This window comes from Sceloporus occidentalis, unplaced genomic scaffold (genome assembly GCF_023333645.1).
Source record: "Sceloporus occidentalis isolate IW3139 unplaced genomic scaffold, rSceOcc1.0.p SCAF_228, whole genome shotgun sequence".
In the NCBI taxonomy this organism is placed as follows: domain Eukaryota; kingdom Metazoa; phylum Chordata; class Lepidosauria; order Squamata; family Phrynosomatidae; genus Sceloporus; species Sceloporus occidentalis.
The window spans coordinates 621,593-635,485 of NW_028317208.1; the positions used below are offsets into that span (position 1 = coordinate 621,593).

At 41.3% G+C, this 13,893-nt stretch overlaps 1 protein-coding gene and 1 non-coding gene across 2 annotated transcripts in view; both read left to right on the forward strand.

Moving 5' to 3' along the window:
- LOC149276711 (progestin and adipoQ receptor family member 3-like) overlaps positions 1–13,893 on the forward strand; it is a 71,737-nt gene that overhangs the window by 49,304 nt on the left and 8,540 nt on the right. Inside the window, exon 6 of the mRNA XM_089503365.1 lies at positions 4,429–4,519. Coding sequence (XP_089359491.1) covers positions 4,429–4,519 — 91 coding nt within the window. The remainder of the gene's footprint in view (positions 1–4,428; positions 4,520–13,893) is intronic.
- LOC149276712 (small nucleolar RNA SNORA35) lies at positions 7,167–7,296 on the forward strand. Its single transcript, XR_016279327.1, has one exon. It is a non-coding gene; the product is annotated as a small nucleolar RNA SNORA35 (small nucleolar RNA).

Consider the following 13,893-nt stretch of genomic DNA (forward strand, 5'->3'; position numbering starts at 1 on the left):
ATTAGCGGCAATTACAAATCCTTCCTCCTCTCTACCAGCATTGTTGGAACAATTCGATAGTTACGCCCGAGTTTCTTATCACAAGCTCAATATTAGTAAAACGCAGGCAATGCCTTTAAATTTACCTCTTTCGCTCTCCCGTTCCCTTCGCTCTTCTTATGAATTCGACTGGCGGAAGGATTTTATCTCTTACCTAGGGATTAAACTCCCTAAAAATCTGGCTAAACTTAATACTTTTAATGCATTTCAGACATGGAAATCTATCCAAGTTGAGCTCCAGGCCTGGCGTTCGTTCGATCTTTCCTGTTTGGGCAGGATAGCCTCAGTTAAAATGATGGTCCTCCCCAGGTTGTTATATGTCTTCAGAGCAGTCCCGATCGTCATTCCACATAGTTTTTTTACGCAAGTACAACACATTCTGAACAAATTCATTAACAAAGGGGGGAGATCGAGGATCTCGAGACAAGCTTTTTTTGCACCGCGCTTTAAAGGCGGTTTGGGGGCTCCCAATATTGAAGCGTACTATAGGGCCGCTATCTTATCCCAGGCGGTTATCTTTCATTCCAGAGAGGATATTCCTAGTTGGGTGCCTCTCGAAAACCCCATGTTAGCCCCACTTTCAGTGAGTCAACTACTATGGCTACCCTCTCGCCTTCGCCCCACACTCCCTCCTCTTCCCCCCACCACAGTATGCACGTTCCATGTCTGGTCTGCAGTGTCACGGTTCCTACCTGCCTTATCCTCCATCACGAAGGCCACCCCGCTAACTTCACTCATGTGCCTCATCCCAGACCTAGACATACACTATTGGAATTTTTCACATCCCCGACGTATAGGAGATTTATTTCACAAACAAGACGTGTACATTCACTGACATACAAACTCGATTGTCCATCCCGTCACGCGATCTTTATAAATATCTTCAAATCAGGCGTCTGCTAAACTCCCGCTCTAAATCTCCTCCGGTCGATATCGTTTCATCTCATCCTATAGTTCGCTTATGCTGCAGTTCCTCTCCTAAAAGAGGTATGCTCTCCATTTGTTATTCTGCACTCATCTCCCGTATGTGGGACCACAAGCTTCCCCATATGTTTGCCTGGGAGAAGGAACTCGGCTCTTCCTTTTCGCTGGAAAGGTGGCTGGTCTCTGAGGAGGCTATGAGGGGAGTCACACATTGCACTAACCACCTCGAATTGCAGAAAAAAATTGTTTGCAGATGGTACCTCACTCCACTTCGCCTTTCCCATTTATTTCCTTCCAGTTCACCTATATGTTGGAGGGGATGCCAGGATATCGGCTCTATGTTACATGTCTGGTGGTTGTGTCCTTCTATTTTGTCCACCTGGCAAAAAGTATTTACGGTCATCTCCTCCTCTTTGGGTGTGTACCTTCCCCTTGAACCTGAGATAGCTATTTTACATATGTTTCCAGACTATGTGGATTCTCCAACTCGTAAACTTATTATTCATATTTTTTTGGCCATGAAATCCCTCATAGCTCGTCATTGGAAATCTCCTACTACACCTCACATGTCAGACATTCATACAATACTGGAGAAAGTACATGTTTTAGAAAATTTTTCTTTTATTAACGAGCTACAGCTTCCTTTATATGATAAAATATGGTCCCCATGGCTCCAACACAGGTCGGAGCCTTGCTGGCGCTCTTAACGTGCAATATATTGGGGTATGATATGGAGAGTCGCGTCCAGTCCACATTATTTTGTATAATTTCTTTATTGAGTGTTATTGATGCAACTGTTTCATGATTCAGTGGCTAACATATGCTTGCCGCTTGTGCCTCTTGCGCTCCGAGTCTGTCATGCTCATTTATTATGAGCGCCTTATCCGCATATCACTCAACCACAGCACCTCGCCATTGGGACATTTTCTTTTTCTGTTTCTGATTACTGTCTTATGTTCTCTACATGGTTATACTGCCTTCGAATGTGTGGAATCGCGCCGCCTCCTCGCTCGTTACTAATGTAACGTTTGCACTTTTGTATTCGTACCAACTGCTTGATTTTATCGGCCTGTAACATCTGTCCTGTGACGCGAGTACTATGATGTAACCATGTCGCTTTCCATGCATTTTCGTACGAAAAGAAAAATCTAAAACAATAAAAATTTTAAGTTCAAAAAAAAAAAAAAAATGATTTGTAAAGTGACCACCTGGACACCGTCTCGATGCCAAGTCCTTCAACAAGCAGTTCTCCCATCCCTTTCTTGCTTATTTTCCTTTGTGCCACCTGGAATGGCAAGGGAAATATAATTCTTACATGGGAATTCCCTTTCCTTGTCCAAATCCAGGTGGCACATATTCTTTTCCCTACCCACATTTGTTGTTTTTTACATGTTTGTTCTGAGTAAGTCTTTTTAACTAACTGGGGATATGGGGAGACATCTCTCACCTTCGTGCCAACTGGAAATGGACAAGGAAAGGGAATTCCTAGGTAAGAATTCTATTTTCTTACCATTTTCTGTGGGAACCTTGGTGACTGAAAGAACCTTCGTCCAAATGTTGGGCATACATTACCATGCTGTACAAATTAGAGTCCTTCCCCTCTGGTTGAGTCTTGATTTCCATTGCCCTCCAAAACAGTGCATTTTACTGGTAGAAAAATCTTTAGCCAAGAATTAGAATCCTCCTCTGATTCCTTCTGGACTCCCTACTCTAGAACATCAACACCTTCAAACAAAAAAAAATAATCTTTTTGGGGGCCCACATGTTCACAAAACACACCTTCCACATCCAAAGTAAGTTTGGTGGGGGGTCAGTTGAGATTATTCAGTGAAGTCCTATACAAATCATTCTAGATTGTTGTCTTATGTGTTTGTAACACATAATTCTAAAAGGTACCAGTAACCAGATATTGACCTGCCAAGGTCATACATTATAAAAACGGTTCTTCTTGGATGTCATATTTGTAACAGGAGGTACCTGTTACTGTACCCTGTGTGAATGTTACTAAACCTTGGTGGTTGTCTGTCTTTTCTCTTTCCAAAGCCAGGTGAGCATTGCTGCTTCACAGTATACTGAATAGTCCTGGCTCTCCATTTAGCTTAGTAAGTAAACAGTACCTGTTTTGCAAAGGGAATCGCCTCCAATAACCACATCAAAATTGATTAAGGAGTAAGTAACTTTATCCTCAAAGAATGAAGCTACATGGGTGCAGATAATCTAAAGTAAAAGTTCTTGATAAGGAATCTTTAAAAGGGCGCATCCAGTCAGAGCTTACCCACTTTCTAAGCAACGGTACAAAATGTTTCAGCAGGCACTGCCCTGCACAAATGCAAGATTTTCCACAGGAGCATTTGTCATTCCATTTGTCATTCCAGCTATCACTTCTAGTTCTTGGAAGATGCGTCAGGACCTTCTTAAATTACCTTATTTTGCGTAAATAAAGGCATCAGTTAGTTTTACCTGATGAGTATCTAATGCATCAGATCCATATCCTGTCCACTGAGAAGAAACCTCATGAATACATGAGAGCTGACCATGAGAGTGTGTTTACCTTATGTGTTAAAAGCACTCAATCAGTGGACTCCCACTCTTTCTATTATATATCTCTTTTGTATAACCTAGGATGACTTTTATTGTAAAATTCCTTTTCAAGTATGTCCTTTGGTAGCATACATGGTGCTTACATGCATTCTGCTTTGGTTCCTTTATAACAATACTATTATTATTATTTATTGTTTTGTATAACATCATCATATTCAGTAGTATTCTTCAATGGATAGACATGGCATACCACTGGTATCTAACATAAAAATTTGACTTACAGAGTGAGGATGACCCTGCTCAAACAAATTTACAGATGAGAAGGGATTTCCTTTTTTATATTCTGGTTTTTCTCACTCCACCTTAGGATAGAATAGCTTACTTAATTCTGTGGCGTTTGAATAAAATGCTTTTAGCAGTACTACTCAGTTACTCTTTACATGTTGCATTGTATGAAACAGTACATTTATTCTTGGGTCTTTTGGAACCATCTGAGGGATGGTCTATGCTGAAAGAAGTTAATGAAACAAACTGCACGGTTTGTGTGTAATACAGATATAACGTGTAGGTTTTCCATCTGTCCAGATTTTTGTATAACATTCCTTACTTTAGATCTGTTATTAGCCCTCGTATGGACAGTTCTCCTGCCCCAACTAAGAGCACCCATGGAAAAGCAAATGCGCACTGTGAAAGAGCCAGATTTCCCCGTTAGCCAGGTACTTGTAGGTATGAGTGTTTGTGTACCTTCTACATTGCATGTGTACTGAGTGTGTAAATTAATTTATGTTCATCCACGCAAGAACACAGTACCACACACATACCAGTCTCAGCAAAATAGATCATATTCATATTATACTGTACAACATGAACTTCTCACAAAGCTTCAGGCACTTAATGTGTATTTGTTTTTATTTATAATTGCAGGAGTTTGCGCCACGTGTAATTATTATGTACTTGATTGCAGCTGCCGCTTTTATCTTCTACATTTCTAAGGTTCCCGAAAGATATTTTCCTGGTAATGTATTTGCTGCTAACTAGTCCTGATTTTCAGTTACAGAAAAGTTGTATGCTTCATAAGCAACCAATATATTTTTACAGGTCAAATGGTATTACTTGAAAAAAGGCGTATATTCCACTGCATCTATTTCCCAAATCTTTTATTAACTAAATAAATCTATATAATGATGTTTACCTGAATAAAAATATGCAGTGTATGTGCATTCCAAACCCATCTTATTTGTATATGATAAGAGCAGCCATCTTATAGAGACAGTATACTGTCCCTGACACTAAAACTGTAGAACAATATATACTAAAGTATTCTTTGGGTGCTTTAACCGGCGTTCTCTTACTGCGTCTTCCCTAGAAGACCGCAGTTTTATTTAAATATTTTAATTCCTTGCTTGTGATTCGCTTCAAAGCGATCACGTGCACGGAAATGAGGGGGAGTGGCTGCTACGGATCGCTGGGGACACCCAGCGGTCAGTAGCAGCCACCCCTCGCGATCTCAACGTCCATAGCGACGCTGGATCTCGCATCATCGATGACGTATCTGGTACGTTCCGGTCTGTGGGTGACACCTAACCAGGAAGCACCAGGTACGTCATCGGTACGGAAGGGGTTAACCCCTTCAGGAACTTTTTTTTTTTTTTTTTTTACCATGTTTGCACTAAATGAGCAGAGCCTTTTTGTGCTTTTGCTATGACTGTATTCAACTCTGATTGCCCACTAACTTATTTAATGCACCCCCACACATTATATATTGTTTTTTTCCGCACAAGTAGGGCTTTCTTTTGAAATAATCAGGGCCGGATTAATGTAGGGGCTGATGGAGCTGCAGCTCCAGGCCCCTACCTGAAAATAGGCCCAGTCAGGGCCGGACTGACTGGCCCTATGCGTGGCCGATATGGGCCAGCAGACCAACATTCAAAGCTGCCTCCTGGTCCCGAAGTCCAAAGCAGCCATCATACAGCTCCACCGCCTCCACCGGCCGCTTTAAATTCATTAGGTGGCCGGCGGATGCAGTCTTACAGCCGCACAACGACTGCTTTGAACTTCGTGACCTTGCTGCCACTTTGAAGACGTGATGTTAGAGGAGGCGGGCTTACAGAAGAGTTCCCCGTGACAAGGAGAGGAGAGCAGGAAAAAAGAAAAAAACCCAAAATGTAAGTATTACAAAAAAAAATAGGGGACCCATATTCAAGGGAGGGAGCTGGCTAGGTTTTGGCAATACAAAATCAATATTAACCCCTTGATGACAATTGCCGGTCCGGGCACGTCACGGAAAAACATGTTGTTAACGACAAATGACGTGCCAGGACCGTCATTTGTTAAAACGGGTGAAAAAATCGATCCGTGATCGATTTTTTCACTCAAACGGTGTTGCTCTAATGCCTCGACATCGAGGCATTGAGCAACACCAAAAAAAACATTCTGCCCCCCCCCCACGATCGCTCCTAGGGACGAATAAAAAAGCATGTTTGAAAGACTGCACGTCTTTCAAACATGGCGGCGCCCGCCGCCGAAAAACGGGTTTAGGAAGCGATCGCGAGTCGCTTCCTTTGCTTAGCTAGTGTTGCTAAGATGCCTCAGTAGCGAGGCATCTTTGCAACACCTGTTTAGCAAAGGAAGCGACTCGCGATCGCTTCCTAAATGATTACTTACCTTCCCGGTACCGGCGTCTTCGAAACACACGCGTGTTTCAAGATGGCGGCGCCCATCAAGCCGGGGGCGGAGCCTGCTGTCATCATCGGGGGGGGTGTTGCTGGATGTCACGGACATCCAGTGAATAACACCCCTAGTGGTCAGATCACTCATAAGAGTGATCATGATTTGATAATCATCGTCCCTTTGTTCAAGCTGCTGTATTGTTTCAATACAGTAGCTTGCGGTACTATAAAAAAGAACCGCTTGGGTTTCCCACAACACCTGGCACGAACCCGGCTAGGAAAGGGGGAGACCTCAGCTCTACGTCAAGAGGAGCTTTTGGCATTGAAGTTCAGGGACAGAAAAGAGGTGTGCATGCTGACCACCATCCACGATGAGAGAACCGTGGAGGTTTCTGTCCGTGGCTGGGGTTACTAGAAAGCCAGTGTGCATCAGGGCCTATAATAAGAACATGGGTGGAGTTGATCTGTCAGATCAACTCCTACAGCCCTACCTCATTATGAGGAAGACAAAGGCCTGGTACAAGAAGGTTGCAATTTACCTAATGCAAATTGCAACCTATAACGCTTTTTTGTTGCACAAAAAAGCAGACACTGGGCTGAAACTGTCTTTTTTGCAGTTTCAGCTCCAAGTAATTTCAAGTATCTTGTACCGTGATGCACCTGGTCCCCAAGTGGTGATGGGAACCAGCAGAATTGGGGCTACCCATTTTATTTTTAAAATCCCCCCTACAGCAAAGAAGCAGAATCCCCAAAAGAGATGCAGGGTATGCTACAGCAGGGGGCAAAGAAAGGACACCACATTTTACTGTCCAGATTGCCCTGGAAAACCTGCACTCTGTGTCGGTGACTGCTTCAAGTTGTATCACACAGTTTCCCATTTTTAATTTTTTTTTTTGTTCCTGCTCCATTTTTGTATTTTTTTTTTTTACATTTTTTGTTACATTTACTGTTTTTTAGCTTTTATTTGCTCCACCATTTTTTAAGGGTTTTTATTTGCACTGTCAAGTGAACCCTGTGTCCATTCCGTGGCATGAGGGACCGCTTAAGGTGCTAGATCAAATCCCTTCTTGGAGATAGGCCAGGCTTTCTTGTAACCTGTCCCTACTGATAGTTGGGTACAAGCATTTTTCTTTACCCAGATGTAAAACTTCCTAGTTGAAAAACTGAATTGCTCATGTTCCAAATGTGGCCATTTTGCCCCCAAACAATCTGACAAACCCATGCATGTGGGGTATCAATGTACTCAGGAGATGTTGCTGAACACATATCGGGGTGTTGTGGGACAGTGACATATACCAGGAGCTGTAATTTCACACCTGAAGTACAAAGTGTGTGAAAAAAACACCAAAAACAATTACTATCACAAACTTTGACAAGGGTTGGTGGTAGGATTAGTGCATGGAAAGGGTTAAACTATCAGCATCTAAAATACCCTGGGGTGTCTAGTTTTCAAAAATATATGGTTTGGTGGGGTAAATTTAATTTGCTGGCTTCAAAGATGCCCCAAATACCACATGGAGACAAAATTACCAGATTCAGAGAAAAATGGTTTTGAATTAGCAAAACGCTACTTGTACTTATTGCCCCATAACGTGTAGAAGAAAGCAAAAAAACATAAAAACATTGGGTATTTTTAAAGTCGGGACAAATAGTAGAATCTATTTAGCGGGTTTTTCAGCAGTTTTTTATGATGAATAAAAGATTTTTCAAATAAAAGTGAGAAAATTTTTTTTTTTATTTTTCGTCATATTTTATTATTTTTATTATAGGAAATTACATCATATGGAAAAAATTATGGTGTCTGAAGAAAGCCCTTCTTGTCCTGAAAAAAACAATATATAACTTGTGTGGGTTCAGTAAATAGGTTAAGAGAAAATTACAGCTAAACAAACACCGCAGAAACGATAAAACAGCCATTGTCACGAAGGGTACAAAAAATAGAATCAGCCTTTGTCACGAAGGGGTTAAAAGTGTGGGGGGTGTTTATTGATTTTTTGTCCAATTTTGGTGTGTAACCACCCTTTTATTAAACATAAGTAACACTCCAAAATTGGACACAAAAAATCAATAACAATATTAATAAATATTGTGATTGCTGTTAACAATTTTTTTATCTAATTTTGGTGTGTTACTTTTAATAAGTGTTTTTTTTCTGTTTTTGTTTTTAAAGGTTGGGGGTTTTTTTTCCCGTTTCGGGCCAAGAGAATGCTGAATTTTTGGTTTCGGTTCAGAATTTTCATTTCGGTCAGACACTGAAGTAATAGGCCTACACCACATCAATGTTTGGCTTAGTATATAGTGATAGGGGTTATGCTGCATTACTGTCAATGTCTGGCTCAATGTATAGTGATAAGTGTTATGCTGTACCCCCGTCAATGTTTGCCTCAGTATATAGTGATAGGTGTTATGCTGTACCACCGTCAATGTTGGCCTCAGTATATAGCGATAGGTGTTATGCTCTACCACCATCAGTGTGTGCCTCAGTATATAATGATAACAGTTATGCTGTACCACCGTCAATGTTTGCCTCAGTATATAATGATAACAGTTATGCAGTACCACCCTCACTGTTTGCCTCAGTATATAACGATAGCGGTTATGTTGTACCCCCGTCAATGTCTTGCGCAGTATATAATGATAACAGTTATGCTGTACCCCTGTCAATGTTTGCATAATGATAGAAGCTATGCAGTTTTAAAGTGTGTGTGGGGGAGCCACATACAGGATCTGCCCCAGGTGTCACATACTGTGGGTACGCCCCTGGCTGGGGGTAATACACATGGCAGTGGGGGCATCACCTTAACCAATACAAAAGGGGTTGGGGCATCAATACACAAGGGAGGGGGGTGGCTGGGGCATCACATAAATCAATGCACAAAGGGGGCAAAACACAAGGTTGTGGGGGGGGACACATTAATCAATAGTAAAGGGGGCCTGTCTGGGGCATCAATACACAAGGGGCAAAAATACAAAAGGAGCAGTTAATGACAAATCAGCGTAGAAAATATATATTTTTATGCTTCAGTGTGGCAGAGCCTGTCCCGGTTTGTGTTTGGGTGTCAGTGTGGTAGAGCCTGTCCTGGTGTGTGTGTGTGTCTGGATGTCGGTGTGACAGAGCCTGTCCTGGTGTGTGTATTTGGGCATCTGTGTGGCATAGCCTGTCCTGGTGTGTGTGTTTGGGCATCTATGTGGCAGAGCCTGTCCTGGTGTGTGTGTTTGGCTGTCGGTGTGGCAGAGCCTGTCCTGGTGTGTGTGTGTTGGTGTGGTAGAGCCTGTCCTGATGTGTGTGTTTGGGTGTCGGTGTGGTAGAGCCTGTCCTGGTGTGTGTTTGGGTGTCGGTGTGGCAGAGCCTGTCCTGGTGTGTTTGGTAATCTGTTTCCTGGCTCCTGAATTTGTAGTCACTTCAGAGGACAAAACTTTCTAGGCCCAGAAATCAGTTAGAGGAAAAGTAAAGGTTCTTTGTTATTTACCCTGTTTCAATCTGCATATTTTATTTAAAAGGATTACTGGCACTAAATTGTGGCTTCAGGTGTATTATGACCTTTTTTAGTGTGTGGATGTACTCCCAATCCCATCACATTAAATTCTATCTCGTACATCTGCCGAACTCTGATGTCATCTTTATCCAGCACACATGGATGCTGAAGGAGTTAAGATTCTGTCCATTTCCAGGTACTTATTTGAGCTTTTAACACTGGGATTTTAATAATAATGTGGTATTCTGTTATCGTAAAGGAACAATTTAACATACTTTTAAAAAGAATGATTTATAGCTATTTGGATGGTGTGACGGAAGCCTCCTTTACTGGGGCCACTGGAGAAGCCTGACTGCCAGCCTCCTCCCTATTGACTATGGGCCCTGGGTTTGTAGAGACTTCTGTGGCTACCCCCAGCAGTATCATCTCATCACTGGCTGAGGGGATTATCTCCAGCAGACAGCCAGGATCTGCCACCAGGGAGTGACCACCATTCTTTGATGTTTAATGTTGTATAAATCAGTCTCCCCCCCCCACACACCTATTGTATTGTTAATCCCGTTACTGCACCTGTTGTCTCTGAGAGGCAGATTAAGGGGGCGGTTTGTGTCCCAATATCTTGTTTTATGTTAATGTGTGTTTTGCTGGATATATCCAGTCCTGTGTGTCCAAAATAAATCAGTCTTCGTTTGGTTTTACCCTACACTGAGTCTCGGCTAGTGACTGGGGAACCGGGGAAAGTGTGTTGTCCCAGGCTAAGGGAGCACAAGACAGCGGAGGCAGTCGGTCGGACTAGCCAGCTCCGTGACAGATGGTAAATACTGTGGCTTAGGTAGTGCGGCGTGTGGGCACATGAGCTCAACCACGCGATACAATACATGGGGCTGGTGTCCAGGGCTGCTTTTTATTCCCAGTCCGGCCTTGCCGCCATTGCCGTCTTTAACGCAGGGCAAAAGGGACAGCTGCCCTGGAGGAGCCGAGGAGTCCTGCCTATTTTATTTATTTCCATAAAAAGGCCCAACAAAATCCTCAGCACCAGGCCCATTATGCTCTTAATCCGGCACCGAAAATAAATTTTTTATATATAAACCATCATTTACTATGTATAACCAGTGCAAAATGGGAAAAAACCTCCAATAGTGTATTTAGGTATTTGTCCTGGTATTTTCATTTATTTTGGCACTTACAGGGTTAAATATGAATGACGCGCATCGCTGTTTCTAAACAAGATTTTTTTTAAATGTGGTATGGTATGCTGAGAGTTGTGCCCCAATAGCGCACCAGAAAAAGAAACACTGCTAAACAAAAGTATATCTTTTTTGAAAGATGACATCCCAAAGTATTTACTAGGGGCATTTTAACACTTTTAATGCAAGTCTATCCAAACACAGTATTTCAGTGTTTTTTTTCCTGGGTACATAAACTTGTGATTTGTATTTAGAAACACCCCCGAGTACAGGAATACCCCATTTACATGGGTAGGCTATGTCTCTTTGGCACTGCGGGTTCAAAATCGGAACATGCAAATTTCAGTTTTCAAACATGGAATTTTGACAGATCAGTTTGTTGAGGTCCCGTATTTCATTTTAACCCCCTAAAACTATATATTTCCCAAGGGGGTGGCTGTGCTGGTCTGCCCAGACACCTGGGCAGACAGCAGCCGTGCCCCCACAATCACCACGATTGTGGCGACGTGGTGGCATTTTTCTGGGGTGATGTACCGTGACGGTCTGCAGATACCATGTAACCCTGGTGTACCAGGTACGTCCTGGTCTCGAAGGGGTTAATATGCATTTTTCCAAAACAAAAAATAAAACAATTGCCTGATGCAGATGTGTCTGCAGTCCTCCTCCATGGCCCAAAAAACTATTGCCACTGATTGGCTGCTTGAAGCTGCCAGTCAGTAGCACGATAGTGATCCCTTTGAAATCAATAGCAACATTTTCTGCATTTTTCTTTCTCTGAGCCAACACTGGAACTGACTGGAGGCGAGTATATCCTATGCAAGATACATTCGGCTGAACACATCTGCAGATCATGTAGCTGGGGTCAGAAGAATACATAATGGAGTATTCTGCAGAATCTCCCATGCATTTGCAAAATGGGCCATACAAAAATTTAAAGGGAAAATACTGCTACAATTGCCTGTTCACTAGATGTACCGTATTTGCCCGAATATAGGCCGCACTTTTTTCCACCCACTTTAAGTCTTTAAAGTGGGGGTGCGGACTATATTAGGGGTTTGGCGCAGGAATGCGCAATTCCTATCGCCCGACGCCCGGGACATGCAGTTCTGGCCGCCGCCAAGGAAGCAGGGTTAGGATACAGATCCCCCGCAGCGCTGCAGGGGATCTGCATCCTACTCTCCGATACTGTTAGGGATATTAATGAGACAAAATAGGCAAAACCAATATTTTATCACACACGCAAAATAACGACGCTACCAAAGATTGTAGAACCACATCCACAATGTTAATTTAAGGAGATACCCTATATTTTATCTCCGATCCTAAATCCTTTCAGATCGCCGAAAATTATAATTCAAATCAGATATATATCACAATAATAATCAATCAAAAATATTTATTTATTGTGAATACAATTCATAAAATCTATATATGAGTCAAACAGTGCATAATATAAACACAAAGTTCTTAAAACATGTCAAATTGCAGTATATCCAAATACGGTATATTATCGAAAGTTATCAATATGAATTAGTACTTTATGAGTCTAACACAGCATTAATTTCCATCCCACTCAGCAACCAAAAATGATAATCAGGGCGGTAATAAAAAGATCACTAACTCTATTATATTAGTTTAACTAATATGACAATTTAAAATAATTTAATAATGTCCAAGAGTATTCAGTGACATTCCTAATAGATGCAAATAATGTCAAACTTCATCTACAGGTAAAAGTACCTTTTCATTATTGTTATTATCACGGGTTATAAGCTGCAGTCTCACAAGCCGTCATATACAATAATGCAATATACTATTTCCCAGAAACAGGGAATTCTATACGAAGAAGACAAAATTCACCTCTAGTGAGAATAATAAAACAATTATATTTACCACCACTTGTTGCTGTTGTCCAACTGGTCCTTGTAGAAGTTAATCCAGGTTCAGTGGCAAGAAATTAAGTGGAAAGAAATATAACTTACTAAAAGTTATATAGATTGGGACTCAAAGTAATTCTAAGAGTAAAATTATGGTGCCAGGATCTTAAGATTCCAATTCTCTGGGGTAAATTTAAATGAGTCCGTCAGGGTCTGTCTGTTTCAGGTCCGTTTCTTTTTTTAAGGTCCGACCCTTAATTATTCAAAACATAAGCTTTTAAAGACAGGGCTTATTATCATAGCCTCCACCTCTTGATTGGAATTCTCCAATCATAATGGTGGGTTTTACCCATTATAATTAGGACTTTTACTCGTATTTACATCGTTGTAATTTCTTAATTTACCTCCGAGAGACGCTCTGGTCTAAGAAATAACTTAAGACCGTTACATATGTGTTAGGAATTTATCCTTGGTCACCTTATCTTTAGATGTTACCTCCTATATAGTAAATCAGGTCTTTGTAGTCACTCATATCTCCAGACGTTGCCTCCTAGGTAGTAAATTAGGTTTTGGTGGTCTTACGACGTATCCCCCATTCCAATTTACATTCCTAAGGATATGCAGTGTCTACTCCTTAACTTTCTCATGGAAGATAACATTAATTGGATCATATATACTGAATACTTCTTTGTTCTCAATTATTGAGGGAACAAAGACACACAGAAATAACCGTTATATGATTAAATAAAATAAAATGGCTCTGACTCCATTTTGTGCTCATGTAAAATACAGAATATATAGAATACATGTTTTCTAGCATAAAATATCTGACATAATCCCCCCTTTAGATTATGACAAAGCAAAATCCAGTTTGCTCTAGAATGATCTAAACAAGCGTCAGATATGTATTAACGACTTCAAACCATATCGTCCGACATGGGACGTGCAGGGGAATAATGCACAGATTGGAACACTTTTGCTCCTGTAAGAGAAGTCATTAATGAAAACTTTATAGTAAGAATAATTAGCCATATAAGAACTGTTATCATCATCAAACCAAAAATTATATCGCTATGATATGACCAATCCACATTGTGTATGATATTGGTATCTTGTTCTGTGTACTTATATGCATCAACAGAAATATTATTCTTCCTGATAGACATCTGTATCGTATGGT